We start from the raw sequence: 20,416 nt of genomic DNA, 5'->3' as shown, positions 1-20,416 counted from the left end.
CTCACAGTTGTCAGTGCTGTTTGTAGAAATGAGCTCTGCTACTTATCCTTCAGATAGATTCTCAGTTATTTTCATGAGGCTGGATAGCCCCTGTTCTAGTCCTCTCATCAAGGAAAAATACTTGGCAGAAACAGAGACCAAACCAGTCTTTGTATGTGACAGCTACATTCACTGAACGCTTATACATACAGACAACTGCGAAAATGGTTTCAGTTTCATTAAAAATTATTTGTTTATTCAGCATTAATTCTATCCATCTGGAGTAAATCTTGCACATACAACGCACTTTGTGAAGCTATATTTCAATCTTTGAAACATGGCAGGACAGACGCTTTGTTTAAACTACAAGTGAATCTTGAACAGAGGGAGATTGAAAGGGATTTTGAATGCTAGGAAGTGGAAAATGTACGACATAGCAAAACGTTTCTGAAATAGAACAGATGCAAGAAATGTACAGACAGACTGCACGATGTAATGTAAGCATCAGTTCTCTGTTATTTTTTATCTCCTGAGTGTTTTCTAAACAAATTCAGTGCACATTTGCTCTGACTACCAGTCACCACTAAAAGGGCTTCATGAACACTAAATGACCTACAGGTTGGTGCAGATTAAAGTAGTAGCCCATGTAAGTATAAAGGTTATGAAACTTCCTAGCAAATTAAAACTGTGTACTGTACTGAGACTTGAACTCCGGACCTTTGCCATTCGTGGGCAAGTGCTCTACCATCTGAGATACCCAAACATGACAAACGACCTGCTCTCACAGCTTCACTTCCGCCAGTACCTCATCTCCTACCTTCCAAACTTTACAGAAGCTCTCCTGCAAACCTCGCAAGACTAGCACTTCTGGAAGAAAGGGTATTACGGAGACATGGCTTAGCCTGGGGGATGGTTACAGAATAAAATTTCCACTCTGCAGTGGAGTGTGCACTGCTATGAAACTTTCTGGCAGATTAAAACTGTGTGCCGGACTGAGACTCGAACTCGGGACCCTTGCCTGTCGCGGGCAAGTGCTCTACACAGTGAAATACAGAAATGAAGAGTTGAAATGGACTTAACATTTATTTACATGAACAATACATTTATAGAAGATGTTGAAAGTGACCCTCTGCAACATAAATACACAACTGTGCATGTCTAAGCATATGCAAGTACACCCAGCATAAAGTTCGGATGTCAGTTGTGGCAAGTTAACAACTGATGTTGTCTTTTAGTACCTGTATTGTGTGTGGGTTTGTTTCATAGACACTTGCTCTTGAAGTATCGTCACAGGAAAAATCACATATTGTTAGATATGACGAATGTGGTGGCCATAAATGTTTGCTGACAGTTCATTCCTCAGTGTCATCATGGACTCATTTCATCATGGACTCATTCCAGGGATACCTTAGTTGTGTGCCATGTTGCCCCATCTTTCTGGAAGAAGCAATATTCTCTTTCATATTCAGTGAGTTGAGCACGAAAGACTCAAAAAGTTCCATGTATTCATCTGTGTTGAGAGTAGTGTCCAATGAGGCGTGTTCCTGTTACACCACACCAAACGCTGATTTTTTTTCATCATGGGGTGGTTGCTGAAACAGTGTTAGGGTTCTCCGTTGGACAGTACCTTGTGTTCTGTGAATTCACATGGTCAGGAAGAAGACACAATGTTTCATCACTCATGATGTAATGAAAAGAGTCTAACAAACCATCGTCGATGTTATTCAAAACCCAAGTGCAGTAATCTACACATTTCTGACTGTCATCCCCCTGTAATTGCTGCACAACTGTCACATAATATGGCTTCAAATTAAGATTTTTCAGTATCTGATGGCAACTGCTCCTACTTACATGTTCCGATTTGTATGTAGACTTCTTAGGGCTCTGAACAGTTCTTCACCGAGTGTGTGCTATAACTTCTGGTGTCCAAACTGAAGGAATGATTTTTTTCCCCCATTTTACTCATATCCATAGATGCACTAGTTTTTATACTGACTTTGTATTTCTTTCTCTGCTTGTATTCCTCCGTCTGGATACTTGAACCCGAAAATGTTGCAAGTTTCCTTAACTAAACCTGTTTTTACGTATACTTCCACAATTTCAATTCTTTCTTCGATTGAGAAAGTCATTTTGTGGACTGAAAAGAGAAACATCTAACTTCACTGATGAAATAAACTGAAATGCTGACAGAAGAATGCTAATAATCAATTATTGCATAAAACTGTCCAGTGTTGTAGCTGTTTACTCTATTTCAGAAGTTGAAGTATTGCATTCAGATTCAAAGATGAGGTGGGCTACTTTTAACTGTGCAACCCTGTATTTTTGTACTGACAGTTCCTTCATGTTCGCGTCCAATTGCTACACCTTAGGCAATAGTTTTATTTTCTTGCTTATTGTTCTACATAATGTATTCCCATTTGTCAATAAATGGACTGATTTGAAGAGGTATTTTCAAAACGTTTGTCAGGGAGCTACCTTAGTTACTCCCACTATTAGGAATCTGGAGACTATTTGTATAAACCCTTGGGAAGGAGATAATAGAGTCATTCATATTAAAGGATACGCTTCAGCCATATTTAGTCCAGTACAAATGCACTAGTGATGTTCAACCTAACTGGGTACTGCACAACAAGATTATTTTGCTTAAATTCTAGTAAACTTGAGAAAGTTGGGCTCATTACTATTAAAATTCATCAGAACAGTATTTTGTTCACTCTGTAACTTTTATGCAGTCTTAGAAAACCGTTTTTCTTGTGATGGAATGAGAGTTGTCTTTATCTGTTCACTTGTGGGCATAGTGTAGAATTTAAGCTGTAGACCATGCCCATGGTCCTTAATTCAGTGTCAAAAATTAGGCAAGTCACTTAAAGTGAAACAAGAAAATTGTGTTGTCATTTCTGGAATCTGTCCCATCCGTTGTATGACATTTGCTAGTTAGGAGAATTTAGAGGAAAAGAAAAAAAAGTAGTGCAGTGACTTCCATACTCTTACTCTACTGACCTCACAAATTTCAGTAAGAATTTAATATAAGAATATGCAGTTCATAATAATACCTCATATTTCACTGCCATTAGGAATGTGCATAGAACGGGTATGATGAAACCTAGACCAATCAGACCTAAGAATTTAGTTTAACTTGTGATATAAAATCCCAAAGGATGTCTGTGACCATTATATGAGCACTGTACACATTCTTACTGCCATTTTTTGGCCACTAATGACAAGAGTCCACTTGTTAAGACTTTATTTACACATTTCAGGCATGGCCTATCATCAGAATGTCTGCCTTAAACATCACAATTGTCATGAGAGCACAAATTATAGATGACATATTATGACCCAACATACTTAAACTCAATGAAAACAGTTTGCATACCGGGGCAAAGTACTTGTGTTCGTGTGGTAATGCAGTTTTTCGATTTGAGTAATCGAAAAAACTGCATTACCACACGAACACAGGCAAAGAAGTAAGCCCATTTACTTCGCCAACAAAACAGGAAAACGTACCACAACTTCAAAACTATGACATGTTGTATATTGTGTAGCATAACAGCTACCAAAAAAAGAGGACAATAATATAATGTAAGTTAAAAATAAAAATAGAACCCACTGATGATAGCACATAAGTGCTGAAACATGTGTGGGTGAAACAAAAGAAAAAAGGTGTCTTGCACAAGGCGGAAATTCTCATCCCATTTTCTTAGCAAGCACGGAGACAAGAAGAAGAACTGCACCACAAGATGATTTGGTAACATTAGTATCAATTCAAAGCCATTGACAATGAAGTGACACATGTAGAAGTTTACCCTCGATACTTTCTGACCTTAGTGCACATTATGCACTTATAGTGTGAAATTCAGTGGAAATGTCTTGTCCATAAAAAAAAAGAAAGTTTTGACCTCCAGAAGTATGCTGCTTCTCGTGTATGTACATAATTGACAGTAGGCCTTCTGTGTGAGAACCTAAAAAAAGAAGGCATCAGATATCTTAATCAGACCAATTGTACACATCACACATATGAGGGCTGTTCGTAAATTAACCTCTGATTGGTTACTGAAAATAAACAAATGCTCTTAGCTTCATGGCATTTGTATGATTGGAAAAAGAGACTTTGAAATTCATGTTGCGTCAGTAGGCTCTTTTTTGTGTTCATCAGTCTGAAAGCAGCAAGCAGTTAAAATGGACGGTGTTATTGAATCTCCTGCCATTTGAGAGGTACGTTTTGTGATTCAGTTCCTTCAAGCAGGAGGAGTCAATGCTAATGTGATGAAATGTCAGTTATGTTATGGGGATGGCGTTAAAAGTGATGGTGTTGTGAGCAAGTGGAGCGGAAAACTGTGGGTTGTTCACACAGATGTACGTAGTGAAAATGGTTGAGGAGGCATTCGTATGCCGCTGATGAACATGTGCAACATTTTGACGAAAGGGTGTGCATGAGACATTGATTCACAATTTTCAAACTTCTGAAGTTCTCAGAGAGAACCCTCTTTTAACATTGTCAGAGAGATGTTAGTAGGTTACTAGAAGTTTTGTGCACATTTGCTCATTGGGAACCACAATGTCTAACTAGCATTAAGAAAACTGAAAGAATGGGTTTGGCCTTGTCATTCTTTTAGCACAATCATGAAGAGGGGAAATAATTCATGAAAAAGAAAAATTGTGACTGGGGCAGAACAAGGGTCCAGTGTGTCAACTCTGAAACTAAGGAATAGTCCAAGCAGTGGATGCACACTTGTTCTCCCGATAAGCCCAAAAAATTCAAGCAGACATTGTCAAACCACAAAATGCCGGTTGCAGGTTTTTTAAACTGCAAAGGAATTTTGATAACAGATTTCATGAGAGTAACAAATGAGTATGATCTGAGTTCACAAGTTTGTTGTGAGATTCAGGAAACTTGGAAGGTCAAGCTAAAACAAACCATCAGGATGATTACTGAAGGACTTGTTCTCATTCATGACAATGCAAGAACCCGTACTGTGAGCTGAAGAAAGGAAACACTTTTTGGCTGGGAGGTTTTTCAGTGTCCTCACCATAGTCTGGATGTGGCACCAGATGACTTTTATCGTCCTCAAGATGAAGGCCTGCTGACTACTCAGCACTTCATGACTGATGATGAGCTCAGAGGTACTGTCAACAGCTGAGTGAAGTACCAGGCAGGGCCATTCTTTGATGAAGGGATAAGAAAGGTGGTATCACAGTATGACAGATGTTTGAATTTGGTTGGTGACTATGTTGTCAAGTAATTCAACTATAATTTGCAGGAAAAAAGAGAGAGAGAGAGAGAGAGAGAGAGAGAGAGGGGGGGGGGGGGGGGGGGGGTAGGAGGCCAGGTGTGAGTAGGGCTCACAATCTGAGAGTTCTGTATAAACCTAATTATGTATATAGACAGTTAATTCATTCTGATAATTGAGACACACTACTATTTTTGCCTGTTACTGGCACTGAGATTGGCAACATATCAGTCCTGGGAATTACAAAGCTTCTGAGACTGTTCTAATTTATAACAAGTGCCAAAAGAAATATGTTTTTCATTTGATGTAGTTATAAATTAACTATTTCTTGGTTTTTTATTGTACTTGTACTGTGAATTCTTGCTTTCTGCCAAATTTCAAGATTCTAGGTTAACACAAAGTACACTATAGCCCCTGCAAGTATATAAATGACCATATCTTGTGGTTGCATTGGCATAGAAGCTTAATTTTTTTTACACCATCAAGGAATCATAGACCTTAGGATGTAAGATAAATTTGAATTTGATACGTGTATGTGTTCTTGAGAAAGAGGATTTTTAACATTTGGCTGGACAGACAGACAGCAAGTGATCCCAAAAGAGTTGGCTTTTACTGATTTAGGTACAGAATCCTAAAAAAAGTTCATAATATTTTCATGTCTAGTAACCCATTAGAGATTAATTTTACAAATAGCCCTCATATATACATTGTTTAAATCAGTCACAGCACATTCCTTCCACCTTTATAACTCCACTCTAGGCAACATTGTCAACTTTGCCACCTGTTAATACACTAACCTTGCATCAGTCTAGTTCCAGCATGTGAAACAGTTTACATCATATCCAAAATCTTTTTCGGTTTTCCACTCATTAGTTATCATGACTGTGTGCAGTGTACAGATTGTTTTTCAGCCAGTGTACTATTTATTTTTTGTTTTGCTTATTTATCCATCCAGAGACAGTGTAAATTGTATGGACTTATTTCCACAAATACTTAAATTGCTTCCTATTCTACATAACGTACAATAATTTTGTCTCCAGTAACTCTACACAACAGCAAGGAATCTGCATTACTGCTACAAAATTGTAGTACATTGTACAGTGTTTCATGTTAAGTAACAATGTGCAAATTTTGCCTTCCAGGAACCAAAGGCAAAATTTCCAAAGACCACATTTCAGCCCAAAAATGAGGAAGAGCATGTGTCTTGGATTGAGAGCTTAAGATTGAAGAGGTATGTTCTGCTAAAAGGATTGCTGAAGTGAAGTGTGTATAAAAACTGTAATAATGTGCTTATTTTCTCTCTCTCTCTCTCTCTCGTGTGTTTGTGTGTGTGTGTGTGTGTGTGTGTGTGTGTGTGTGTGAAAAATGTTGAAGTGTTGTGAACTTGGGTACAATTTGTTTTTTGTTCATATCTATTAGTACTTACGAAGGAAGATACTTATAGTGTTAAATTTAATTAATTAATGATGCTGGGAAAGGACAAGTATCATTATTAAGGCATTGCTGCAAAAAGAAAACAGCCACACGTAACATTATAGTACCACAGTGCTGGTCTGCCTATTTACGTTTCAACCTAAAACTCACCTTAACTTTCATTTCTGGTTTCAATATATCTAGCCAGCTTCCATAAAATTCTTGTCCCCTCTTTTTAATACTTCTTATCTACAGCCATCAAAAATCAATTTAAAAAAGTTGTAGTTCCTATAAGGCCGTGTATTATTTGAATAAGATGCATTATTTGCAATTCTATGCTAATTTCGACCTAACAATCTTTTCAATGTGTGCCTAGTAAACATAACATTCTTCGTATATGGGGACATGAACATGAAGAAATATCTTCATTTAGAGTGACAATCAACACAGCCATGAGTACATCAAAATACAAATAAGAAAAAAAAGATAAATACCTTATGCTTATGAATGTATACTTCAGAACACAAAAAATGGTTGCATAAAATCAATGACACCTGGAATCAAAGTCTGATACAGTACTGATGCAAATCAAATAGAAAAATCATGTTCAAAAACGGTCATTTGTGTTCTATATCTATTGCAAGAAGACACAGGAGCTTCACTGCAAGTAATGTACATTATTGTTAGCTGTAGATACACTAAACACATTTTTAACAAGGACACTTTTATTGGTCGCAGCTGTAGCACAGTGGTAAACATGTAGCCTTTGTTGTGAGGTCTGCATTCTCCTGAAAGTGCAGCATTTTTCTCTTTCTTCCTTGCTGTAAGAGAAGCATACTATATGGAATATATCCCTCTATTTTGATGATATACAATTGCTTTCCACTGTAAATGTGACTGTTACGGCAGGAAGGAAATGAGCACTACTTGTGCCGGCAAGTATGATAAAACTGATGGCAGTCTTTGTTGTTAGCCAATCTGTATGGGATGCTCTGAATTCTGCAAAATGGTGATGGTGATAATGAAGATGGAAAATTAGACCTAAACAATCAAGAAAACTGTAAAATACTATCAAGCTATTTTTCAATAAGTTGTTAAATTGTGAGGAACAAGAGTAAACTTTCTGAAGCAGAATCCACCATGCTCTTATACAAATGCAGAACTGCCCCCCTCCGATGAAATCCCAAGTATCATTAAAGATCTAAAGAATGGTAAGGCCCCTTCAGGAAAGTTCAGATTTGTGTTACTTATCATTTAACTGAAATTTAGCATTTTTCTGTTACTACTTATGTTGATAAGTAGTTACTACTTATGTTGATGTTGACTGGAATACTCTCTTTCAAATTCTGAAGGTGGCAGGGGTAAAATACAGGGAGCGAAAGGCTATTTACAATTTGTACAGAAACCAGATGGCAGTTATAAGAGTCGAGGGACATGAAAGGGAAGCAGTGGTTGGGAAGGGAGTAAGACAGGGTTGTAGCCTCTCCCCGATGTTGTTCAATCTGTATATTGAGCAAGCAGTAAAGGAAACAAAAGAAAAATTCGGGGTAGGTATTAAAATTCATGGAGAAGAAATAAAAACTTTGAGGTTCGCCGATGACATTGTAATTCTGTCAGAGACAGCAAAGGACTTGGAAGAGCAGTTGAATGGAATGGACAGTGTCTTGAAAGGAGGATATAAGATGAACATCAACAAAAGCAAAACAAGGATAATGGAATGTAGTCTAATTAAGTCGGGTGATGCTGAGGGAATTAGATTAGGAAATGAGGCACTTAAAGTAGTAAAGGAGTTTTGCTATTTGGGGAGCAAAATAACTGATGATGGTCGAAGTAGAGAGGATATAAAATGTAGGCAGGCAATGGCAAGGAAAGCGTTTCTGAAGAAGAGAAATTTGTTAACATCCAGTATTGATTTAAGTGTCAGGAAGTCATTTCTGAAAGTATTCGTATGGAGTGTAGCCATGTATGGAAGTGAAACATGGACGATAAATAGTTTGGACAAGAAGAGAATAGAAGCTTTCGAAATGTGGTGCTACAGAAGAATGCTGAAGATTAGATGGGTAGATCACATAACTAATGAGGAAGTATTGAATAGGATTGGGGAGAAGAGAAGTCTGTGGCACAACTTGACCAGAAGAAGCGATCGGTTGGTAGGACATGTTCTGAGGCATCAAGGGATCACCAATTTAGTATTGGAGGGCAGCGTGGAGGGTAAAAATCGTAGAGGGAGACCAAGAGATGAATACACTAAGCAGATTCAGAAGGATGTAGGTTGCAGTAGGTACTGGGAGATGAAAAAGCTTGCACGGGATAGAGTAGCATGGAGAGCTGCATCAAACCAGTCTCAGGACTGAAGACCACAACAACAACAACAACTTATGTTGATGACTTCACACATTTCATTATTTAGAGTCAATTAAGACTTTTTGCACCAAACAAATACCTTGTCTAAATCATTTGGCTATTGGTTTCAATTATCTGATGACTTCACAAGACGGTAAATGATGGCATCATTTGCAAACAATGTAAGAGGACTGCTGAGATTATCTCCTAAATTGTTTGTATAAATTAGGAACAGTAGAGGGCCAATAACATTTCCTTGGAAAACACCAGATATCTCTTCTGTTTTACTTGAAGACTTTGTCAATTAGAGCAAACTGTGACCATTCTGACAGAACTCATGAATCCAGTCACACAACTGAGGCAATGCTCCATAGGCAGGCAATTTGATTAGAAGTCACTTGTGAGGAACGATGTCAAAAGCCTTCTGGATATATTTCTTCTTTAGGGCCAGCAGCGTAATATATGTCTGATAACAATATGATTGTTAGAGTAGATACACCAAATAGCTGCTTATAATAAGTAATCTTTATTTACAATTGTCTGTTTTGGCTGAATCGCCATTATCAAGTACCTGCAATTATGATTTTGGCGAGAACAGATATGGATACCAATGTCATTCATATTAAAGAATGATGCCTTCAATTATCACTTTTATGAAGGCATATGTGGGAATGACACTGCATTGAAGACAGTGCTTATTATATGCCCAATTTGACTTTTAAGCAAATAAAAGCAGCTATTTGGTGTATCTACTCTAACAATCATGTCATTATCAGACATACGTTACACTGCTGGCCCTGAAGAAGAACAATTGTTGAAGATATTGTCTTATGAAATGAAGGGGAACATTCTGTATTTTATTCGCTTAAAAGTCAGTTTGGTGATGCAATAAGTGTTGTCTTTGATGTTATGTCATTCCTACATATGCCTTCATGAAAGTGATAATTGAAGACATCAGACTTTAATGTGAATGACATTGGCATCCATACCTGTTCTCATCAAAATTGTAATTGGAGATACTTGAAAATGGTGATTAAGCTAAAACAGACTGTTGTAAATAAAGATTGCTTATTATAAACAGCTATTTGGTGTATCTGCTCTAACCGTCTGGATGTCTAAAAATATGGAATCAATTTGACATCATCTGTTGATAGCACTCATTAGTTTGGGAGAATAAAGAGATACCGTATTTACTCGAATCTAAGCCGCACTCAAATCTAAGCCGCACCTGAAAAATGAGACTCGAAATCGAGGAAAAAAAATTTTCCCGAATCCAAGCCGCACCTCAAATTTGAGACTCGAAATTCAAGGGGAGACAAAAGTTTTAGGCCACATCTCCAAATCGAAACAAAGTTGGTCCATTGTAATATGAGACACAATTTAGATCGAATGAATGACGATACAGCTACAGTAGTTTGGTTCGAGTCGTAAGCTTAGCAGTTACGCTTTGCCAGGTAGCCATTGCTATGCGTCAGGCGCTCCGTCCTTATTTATACAGGTACGATTCCTTTTTCACGTGCTTTGTCTGGTTTGAATTGATTGCTTATTTTTCTTTGATCTGATAAGTGCCGTTTTCTTTGTTATAGGTGTTTACGTCACTCTAAGCTGAAAATGCATTACTGTACTGTGTCATGCATTGTTTGTTGCATTCTGATAGTGCGTGTTTACGGCCTGTCGCCGCTCGCGGCATGGCTTCCTTTTGTGTGTGCTACCGTCACTTATAATTTAAAAAAAAAAAAGAGGAATCGTCTCATTAGCGAATCAATGGCAAGAGACTGGTATTTCTTGTTACTTACACTGCTGCTTTCTTTGCTAATGATTAACAAGAACCAAATAATAGACTGCGTATGATAGATGTTCTGAACAACAGTTTAGCGAAAATTTTTCTCCGTTTCAAAATCTTTGCAGGTGCCTCTTTAGTACGTTACATTCTGCACAGAAATTAGAGTCATCTTAGATTTAAAAAGTAGTCAATTGCCATGCTTCATTTCTGACTGTATCACTATTAGGCATAAGAATAATACAAATATAAAGATGTCATGATATGTATATTCTTCCGTGTTTGCTGCATTGCCTCACTCTAGTTTCGTAGTTTATTAGGCAGACAGGATTTAAATGAGGTAGCAGCAAACACGAAAGAATACATGGCGAAATGTTTATATTCGTACGGTATTATTCTTATGGTGAAAAGAATACTGCATGTGATTCACAATTCATAAAAGTTCTTATTAGCAACGATCTCTTGTCACAGGTAGGAAAAAATTCAGAACGTAGAGTTGGCCATATTGACAAACATCCCAAACAGTCTTGCCAGTCGGATTTTCGTAGTACATTGAAATGCTGCTGCTACATTCGAAGATGAACAATACGGAATTTGTATTTACTTCGTTGGATAATGTACGAAAATGCAGTGGTCGAAACTCGGGGCGGAGAAAAAAGCTCGTCTTCCACCTTTTTGTTTTAATTTTGTTTACTGACGCAGCGGTTTTGGTGCCAGTATTTATTTTTGTGCCTACAAAGCATGCCTATGTAGCGCTACATATATTCGACGGCAGAAGTTAGTTGTGGCGGCACTGACCAACATTTTTCTTACATATATTCGACGGCAGAAGTTAGTTGTGGCGGCACTGACCAACATTTTTCAGAACTTCCGCTTGCTTTGCACTCGATTCTAAGCCGCAGGCGGTTTTTTGGATTACAAAAACTGGAAAAAAAGTGCGGCTTAGATTCGAGTAAATACGGTAGTGTGTTTTGCAAGAATGATATTTTCTGAATCTGTGCTGACTATTTTTCAGTAAATCATTTTTTTTTTGTGGTAATTCATAATGTTCGAACACAGTACACCTTCCAAAATCCTACTACTTATTGATGTTAGTGATATGAGTCTGTAATTCAGCTGATTACTCCTGTTTCGTTTCTTGTGGTATTGGTATGACCTATGCAACATTCCAGTCTTTGGGTACTTGTCTTTCGACGAGCGAGCAGGTGTATATGATTGCTAAGTATGAAGCAATTGCATCAGCATACTCGGAAAGGTACCTGACTGGTATACAATCTGGACCAAAGGCCTTGCCTTTATTGAAAAATTTACGCTGCTTTGCTGCACTGAAGATATCTGTCTCTAAATTACTCATGTTGGCAGTTGTTCTAGACTGAAATTCTAGTGTGTTAACTTTGCCTTCTTTGGTGAAGAAGTTTTGCAAAACTGTGTTTAGTAACTCTGATTTAGTGGCAGTCATCGTTAGCATTACCATTGTTATTGCGCGGTGAAGGTATCAGTTGTGTCTTGCCGCTTGTGTATTTTACATATGACCAGAATCTTTCTGTCACATTTTGAGACAAAGTTTCATTGTGGAAGTTATTAAAAGTAAATCGCACTGAAGTTCATGCCAAATTTTGAACTTCTGTAAAACTCTTCCAATATTGGGGGTTTTGTGTTCTTTTAAATCCGGCTTGCTTTTCTCATTGCAGAAGCAACAGTGTTCTGGTCTGTTTTGTGTACCATAGTTGTTGTTGTTGTTGTTGTTGTTGTTGTCTTCAGTCCTGAGACTGGTTTGATGCAGCTCTCCATGCTACCCTATCCTGTGCAAGTGTACCATAGTATAGTCTCTTATTACTTTATTTGGTATATATCTTTTAATTGCTATCAACACTATTTCTTTGTATTCAGACCACATCTGGTGTGTGCTTACATAGTCAGATTGGAAGAAGGGCGCCAAGGAATTTGTTTTTATTTATTTATTTATTTATTGTTCCGTGGGACCAAATTAAGGAGATGTCTCCATGGTCGTGGAACTAGTCAATACATGAAATTATAACACGATAGTAGAAACAGATAAAATGAAATATAAGAAACATATTCAGGCGACAAGTCGTAAGTTTAGATAAAGAAAATCAACAATGTAACACTGGAATTTGCTTAATTTTTCAGCTCTTCCAGGAGCTCTTCAGCAGAATGGAAGGAGTGAGCCATGAGGTAACTCTTCAGTTTAGACTTAAAAGTGTTTGGGCTACTGCTAAGATTTTTGAGTTCTTGTGGTAGCTTATTGAAAACGGATGCAGCAGAATACTGCACTTCTTTCTGCACAAGTGTCAAGGAAGTGCATTCCACATGCAGACTTGATTTCTGTTTAGTATTAACTGAGTGAAAGCTGCTAACTCTTGGGAATAAGCTAATATTGCTAACAACAAATGACATTAAAGAAAATATATACTGTGAGGGCAGTGTCAGAATTCCCAGACTATTGAATAGGGGTTGACAAGAGGTTCTTGAACTTACACCACATATAGCTCAAACAGCCCATTTTTGAGACAAAAATACCCTTTTTGAATCAGAAGAATCTCCCCAAAACATAATACCATATGACATAAGCGTATGAAAATATGCGAAGTAGACTACTTTTCGTGTTGAACTGTCACTTATTTCAGATACTGTCCTAATGGTGAATAAAGCAGCATTTAGTTTCTGAACAAGATCCTGAACATGGGCTTTCCACAATAGCTTACTATCTATCTGAATGCCTAGGAACTTGAACTGTTCCGTCTCACTTGTAATATGCCCATTCTGTCTGATCAAAATATCGGTTCTGAGTCTTACTGTGATTTAGCATCAAATTATTTTCCACAAGCCACGAACTTATTTCATGAACTATATTATTTGATACTGTTTCAATATTACACACAAGATCCTTCACTACCAAGCTGGTGTCATCAGCAAACAGAAATATTTTTGAATCACCTGTAATACTAGAAAGCATATCATTTATATAAACAAGAAACAGCAGTGGCCCCAGCACTGACCCTTGGGGAACGCCCCACTTAACAGTGCCCTATTGGGACTGAACATCACTACCACTCTCAATATTACGGAGAATTACCTTCTGCTTTCTGTTCTTAAAGTAAGAGGCGAACCAATTGTAAACTACTCACGTTACTCCTTAATAGTCCAACTTCTGCAGTAATATTTTGTGGTCAAGACAATCAAAAGCCTTCGTTAAATCAAAGAAAAACCTATCGTTCGCAACCTTTTATTTAATCCATCCAAAACTTCACAGAGAAAAGAGAATATAGCATTTTCAGTTGTTAAACCATTTCTAAAACCAAACTGTACATTTGACAGCAAATTATGTGAATTTAAATGCTCCAGTAACCTTGTATATACAACCTTCTCAATAACTTTAGCAAACACCGATGGCATAGAAATAGGTCTAAAATTGTCAACATTATCCCTGTCTCCCTTTTTATAAAGTGGCTTCACTACCGAGTACTTTAATTGGTCAGGAAACCGATCACTCCTAGAGGAAAAGTTACAGATATGGCTAAGTACTGGGCTACCATACATAGAACAATACTTCAGTATTCTGCTAGATACCGCGTCATATCCATGAGAGTTCTTGGTCTTTAGTGATTTAATTATTAACTCAATCTCTCTCTTGTGAGTATCATGGAGGAGCATTTCAGGTAACAGTCTTGGAACACTTTTTTCTAAGAGCGCTATATGATTCCCTGTTGGGACTAGGTTTCTCTTTAGTTCACCTGCTATATTCAGAAAGTGATTATTAAATACTGTACATATATGCGACTTATCAGTAACATGGACATTCCCACTATGCACTGATTCTATATGCTCGACCTGTCTCTGCAGACCAGCCACTTCCTTTATCACTGACCATATGGTTTTAATGTTATCCTGAGGCCCCCAGGAGCTCAGCTTTCATTTGCTGGGTACGGGCTTGGCAACCCCAGGGTTCCTGAGCTGGGGACTGGTAAGCGCCGCCAGTCCCCTGTCACCGTAAGCTCTGGGCATACTTCAGCGACCACCGTGCAGCGCGGCGGTGGAACGTTGTGTGTCTCAGGGAATGGGGATCTTGGCTTGACTGCCCAGATCGCGAGGATGGAATAAACAACCCCTCAATCTCAGGGTGTACTGCGCACTGATGAGATGCATGGCTGTTGAGGTGGAACAGTCGTTAGTGGGCAACCTCTGGGGAACCTGCCGCACCTCAGTTGTATAAGGCTTACCTAGGCACACGGGGCTCTGTCTAGGTGGACTTCTAGCTCCCTAGCTGCTCGTGGGACCGAGATGGAACCCTTGAACTTTTCTTCTCCTCCTCCCAGCGGAAAGGGTGGGCCGCTGGTAGGTTCTAACACCCAATCTAACAAGAGGGCTCGTGTAGCCAGTCCTCCTGATACAGTTGGTAGTAACAGAACGCATGCTGCTTTGCAGAATGTGTTTCTTATAATTAAAAGGAAAGATGGGAGTTTCGAAAAAGTTTCACCATTATATACAGAAGGGCTTAGAAGGTATTGCTGGCACATTAAAGTCTGTAAAGCGCTTGCGAAATGGCATCTTGCTGATTGAAACGTCTAGCTTCCAGTAAGTTCAGAACCTTCAGAAGGCACAATTTCTTGGGGATTTTGCGATAGAGACTGAATTTCACACCACCTTGAACTACAGCAAGGGTGTTGTGACTTGCAGAGATCTCGTTGACATTCCCCTAGACGAACTGAAGTCTGAATGGTCCCGGGAAGGAATTGTCGACGTGCAACACGTTATGAAATGGGTGGATGGTGCTCTCATGAAATCTGACTCATTTATCCTTACGTTTAACAGCACCAAATTACCAGAGCATGTGAAGGCAGGTTTCTTAAGTCTCAGTGTACGGCCTTATTACCCCAACCCCATGTGGTGTTTTAAATGCCAACACTTTGGACACACTACTCTCGGCTGTAAAGGGGAAGCCACTTGTGGGAAATGTGGTAAAGCCGCCCATGAGGGAGTTGGTTGCTCCTCTCCTCCCAAGTGTGTCAACTGCTCTGGGGATCACCCTGTGTGGAGTAGGGAATGCAGAGTTTTCCTTGAGGAACAGAAGATCCAGGAACTTAAAACCACCAAACGCATCCCGTATGGTGAGGCAAAGAAAATCTACAAGTCCATGCAGCCGCCCATGTTCGCTGCCTCCTTTTCTTCCGTTCTGAAACAGCCAGTTACGAAAACCGATGCCACTACACAAACGGAGGTTGCTACTGTCAGCACTAGCACCTGCGTTTGTCAATGTACGTGTGCTGCTGCCATTCCTGTGAAGCCTGCTGGACCCCCCCGGCCTTCTGACAAGGCCGTGGTAGCTGACATCATGGAACTTCCTGCCCCTTCCCGTGTTCAGTCTTGTGCACTGCCCAGCACTGCTACACCCCCTACTGCTTCTGAGGTTTTGGCTCCAATGCCACCTCAGGCCAGAAACTCTAAACCAAAGCCAAAGGTAAAGACTCGCCCACTGAAGGAGACAGAAGTTATACAGTCTGCTGATGTTGATGTCATTCTCTCTGACGTCTCTCACGACTCCTCTTCAGAGGCGATGGAGGTTGATGTCAGACTGGGGCAATCATCTCGCCCCAAAACTGAGCCTCCACCTGTTGTGGGCTCTCCTCCCTGGCGAAGTGAGAATGAAGGTCCTCCCACTCTTAATAGATGGCTCCCATTATACAGTGGAACATGAATGGATTCTGGGCACATGTGGAGGAACTGAACCTCCTAGCAAGGCAACGCCCCCTGTGCTTGTGTTTACAGGAAACGCATTTAAAACCATCTGATGCTCCTGTACTAAGGAGCTATACGTTATATCGCAAAGATAACCTGACTGGAGAAAGGGCCAAAGGCGAAGTCGCCGTGTTTGTCAGTAATGACCACCACTCCTCTGCTCTCCCCCTGGATACTCACCTGCAAGCAGTTGAAGTTTAAATTCATTCACGTCGGAGGATTACTGTTTGCTCCCTTTATTTACCCCCTCTGGATGCAATGACCTTAGACGCTCTCACAGATCTTATCGACCAACTCCCCTACCCATTTCTCCTTCTGGGAGACTTCAATGCCCATCATGTCCTGTGGGGCTCCACTTCTCTTTGCACTCGAGGTCGAATTTTGGAGAGCCTCCTAACATCTCAAGTGTTGTGCATCCTCAACCCAGGTACTCCGACTCATTTCTCTACTGCTACTGGGTCATTCTCAGCCATTGACCTATCTTTCTGCTCTCCAACCCTTACTGACTCTGTTCACTAGGAGGTCATTGACGACCTTCATTCTAGCAATCACTTCCCCATCCTCATTCATCTCTTGGATGGTGTATTGCTGGAGCAGAGGCCACCATCGTGAATGATTGGCAGAGCTAACTGGCCACTGTTCACTTGGTTGGCTGTCTTTGAACACCACAACAGCGTACAGGAATGGGTGGATCACATCACACTTGTGATCCATCATGCTGCTGACCTGTCCATACCACAGTCTTCTGGCCCTCTTAAGCGGCACCTTGTGCCTTGGTGGACTGAAGAGTGCCGTTCAGCCATCCGGGACAGGCGTGCGGCTCTTCGCCGATTTAAATGCCCAACAGCGGTCAGTCTTACCGCCTTTCGAATCGTGAGAGCCAGGGCACGCCGTGTCACTAAAGAGAGCAAGAAAAGGTCATGGCAGGAGTTCCTGGACTCCATCAACCGTTCCACTTGTTCCACAAAAGTATGGGAAGCCATCTGGAGGATTTCCGGTAAAAGTAGCCGTTTAGCAATAGCTGCAGTCCTGAAACATAGCCGTTTACCAATAGCTGCAGTCCTGAACCAGGGATGCCTCCGAACGACACCCAGAGCCATTGCTCAGACGCTGGCAGAGCATTTTGCACAATGTACTGCCTCTGCAAATCAGGATTCAGCATTTCGCCGCTACCGTGTTACTGTCGAAAGAGCGAACTTGGACTTTCGGTCGAACAGTTCTGAGGCCTACAACCCCCCTTTCTCCATGTGGGAACTTGAATCGGCACTTACTGATACTTCTGACACTGCACCAGGTTACGATCGCATCCGGTACTCCATGCTTCGACATCTGCCGGCGGCGTCAAAGGAAATCCTCTTCCAATGTTTTAATCTCATATGGCAGACAGCAGTGTTCCCCACCTCGTGGAGGGAGGCAATCCTCATCCCTCTCCTCAATCCAGGAAAGGACTGCACATGTCCCGGTAGTTATCGTAGGATCGCCTTGACAAGCTGTGTCGAAAAGATCCTGGAACGGATGGTTAACCGATGTCTGGTCTGGCTGTTAGAGACCAGACAGCTCCTTAGCCGCTTTCAGTGTGGATTCCGAAAATTTCGGTCCACAGTCGACAACCTGACCCTCCTAGAGGCGGCTATTCAGCAGGCTTTCCTGCGTCAGCATCACTGTATCGGTATCTTCTTTGATATCAGTAAGGCATATGATACTACTTGGAGACACTGTATTCTTGCACAACTGCATCAATGGGGCTTTCGTGGCTGCCTCCCCATTTTCATTCGGTCTTTCCTGTCTCAGCGGTTTTTTCGATCCCGCGTTGGTAACACACTGTCTGATTGCTTTGAGCAAGAGAACGGTATCCCCCAGGGCAATGTTTTAAGGGTTACCCTCTTTGCCATAGCCATCAACAGTATAACGTCTACAGTGAGGGGTCCATTACAGTGCTCCTTGTTTGTGGACGACTTTGCTGTTTTCTGTTCCTCCTCCAGTGTTGCAACCGTGAGCTGTCAGTTGCGTCTAACAGTGCGGCAGTTAGAGGAGTGGGCTGCAAAGACGGGTTTTCAGTTTTCTGCTGATAAGTGTGTTTGTGTTCATTTTAATCGTTCTCGTCGTCCTTTACTTTGCCTGCCTTGCATATGGGGGATACTGTCCTACATTTTAGAGACACAGTGCGGTTTCTGGGCCTAATTTTTGACTCCAGGTTGTCATGGCTGCCACACCTACGTGACTTGAAAGCCAGAACATCCTCAAGTGCCTCAGCCACAGGTCTTGCGGAGCGGACAGGGCGCGTCTCCTTCAGTTTCACCGAGCTTTTGTGTGTTCATGGTTGGACTATGGGTGCACAGTCTATGGGTCAGCAAGGCCGTCTTGTTTGCAGATCCATGACGCTGTTCACCATGCTGGGATTCGACTGGCCACGGGTGCGTATCGGATCAGTCCCGTACCCAGCCTCTGTGCTGAGGCTGGCGAGCCGCCACTTACCATCCGGCGGCAGCTCCTGCTGGTGCGCCAGGCTTATAAGTTTCTTGCACCTCCCAGCTCGCCTGCTCACCATCTTGTTACCCATCCACCTCTGGACCACCTATTTCCCGCCGTCCCCGGGCTACGTTGCCGTTTGGGATCCGTGTGCAACGTGTGCTTGAGTCCCTCGGTGTGGAGTCTGTACAACCCCAAATCCAGGGTTTTAACCGCCTGCCACCCTGGTTGCTGAAGAGGCCCGGAGTGATTTTAGATTTATTGCAGTACAAGACAGATTGTACTCCTGCCACCATTTTTAATGCAACATTTTCTGCCATTTTATCGGAGCACCACGACTATGTAGCTGTTTTTATGGATGGGTCGAAACAAGGGGATTCCGTTGGTTGCTCAGTTGTTTCTCCGGATCGTGTCCTCAAGGTCCGACTGCCTCAGACTTTTACTGTCTTTGATTTAGAATTGTCTGCGATCTTGCGGGCACTGGAGCAGATGAGACATTCTTCCTCTCCTAAATTTCTTGTCTGTTCCGATTCACTCAGTGCCCTTCACTCATTGCAAAGTTTGTATCTGACAGACAAAATAATCCAGACCATCCAGGATGCCCCCCTCCGACTACAACGACTGGGGAAGGTTGTAGCTTTCTGCTGGGTTCCGGGGCATGTCGGCATTGCTGGGAACGAAAGGGCAGATCTCGCAGCCAAGGAGGCGTGTCTCGATCCACAAGTATCTCAGTGTGCTATCCCCCTGCACGCACTCACCTCGCTGTTGAGCTCATGAGTCATGCATCGGTGGGAGGAAGTGGCTGGAAGTGACTGACAATAAGCTCCGTATAGTCAAGCCCACAACGCGTGTGTGGTGTACTTCCTTTCAGCCCCATCGACGGGACGAGGTTCTCCTCACTCTGCTTCGAATAGGCCACAGCCCTATGACGCATGGCTTCCTGCTCCGGCGAGAGGACCCTCCAATGTGTGGTGCTTGCGGCGTCCAGGTCACTGTGCGCCACGTTTCATTGGATTGCGTTTTATTTTCTGACCAGCGGGCCGCGGCTGACTTGCCAACAGACCTGCCATCTCTTTTAGGCAACACTCGGGCGAATGTGGTTAAAGTTTTAAAGTTCTGTACCATGTCAAATGTTTTTACAAAGATTTTAGGGAGAGGATTTTAATTTGCTCACTGTGTGACAAGCTCGCCCATATTTTATGTAAGTGGCCAGCCAGTGACAATTTCCTGTGGCATTCTTGTTGCTATGTTTTCCCTTTCCTTCGGTTTTACTTTCTTATGTAGCATTTTCCTCCTTTCCTGCTTTCTTTGAGTGTGTGCTTCAGTTTTATTAGGTCTGTCCACATTCGTTCCCTTTAATGTGTGTCAGGGCGCTGATGACCTCGACGCTGAGTGCCCATAAGCCCCAACACACACACACACACACACACACACACACACACAC

General features: G+C 41.3%; 1 protein-coding gene across 2 annotated transcripts in view; it reads left to right on the top strand.

Annotated features, from left to right (window-relative positions):
- LOC126458041 (actin-related protein 5) overlaps positions 1–20,416 on the top strand; it is a 208,060-nt gene that overhangs the window by 108,332 nt on the left and 79,312 nt on the right. For both annotated transcript variants that reach the window (XM_050094833.1, XM_050094834.1), the window contains exon 8: positions 6,353–6,441. In XM_050094833.1, coding sequence (XP_049950790.1) covers positions 6,353–6,441 — 89 coding nt within the window. The remainder of the gene's footprint in view (positions 1–6,352; positions 6,442–20,416) is intronic.

Source organism: Schistocerca serialis, chromosome 2 (assembly GCF_023864345.2).
Source record: "Schistocerca serialis cubense isolate TAMUIC-IGC-003099 chromosome 2, iqSchSeri2.2, whole genome shotgun sequence".
In the NCBI taxonomy this organism is placed as follows: Eukaryota; Metazoa; Arthropoda; class Insecta; order Orthoptera; family Acrididae; genus Schistocerca; species Schistocerca serialis.
The sequence above is the reverse complement of the archived record's forward strand: the minus strand, read 5'-3'. Positions and strand labels throughout refer to the sequence as shown.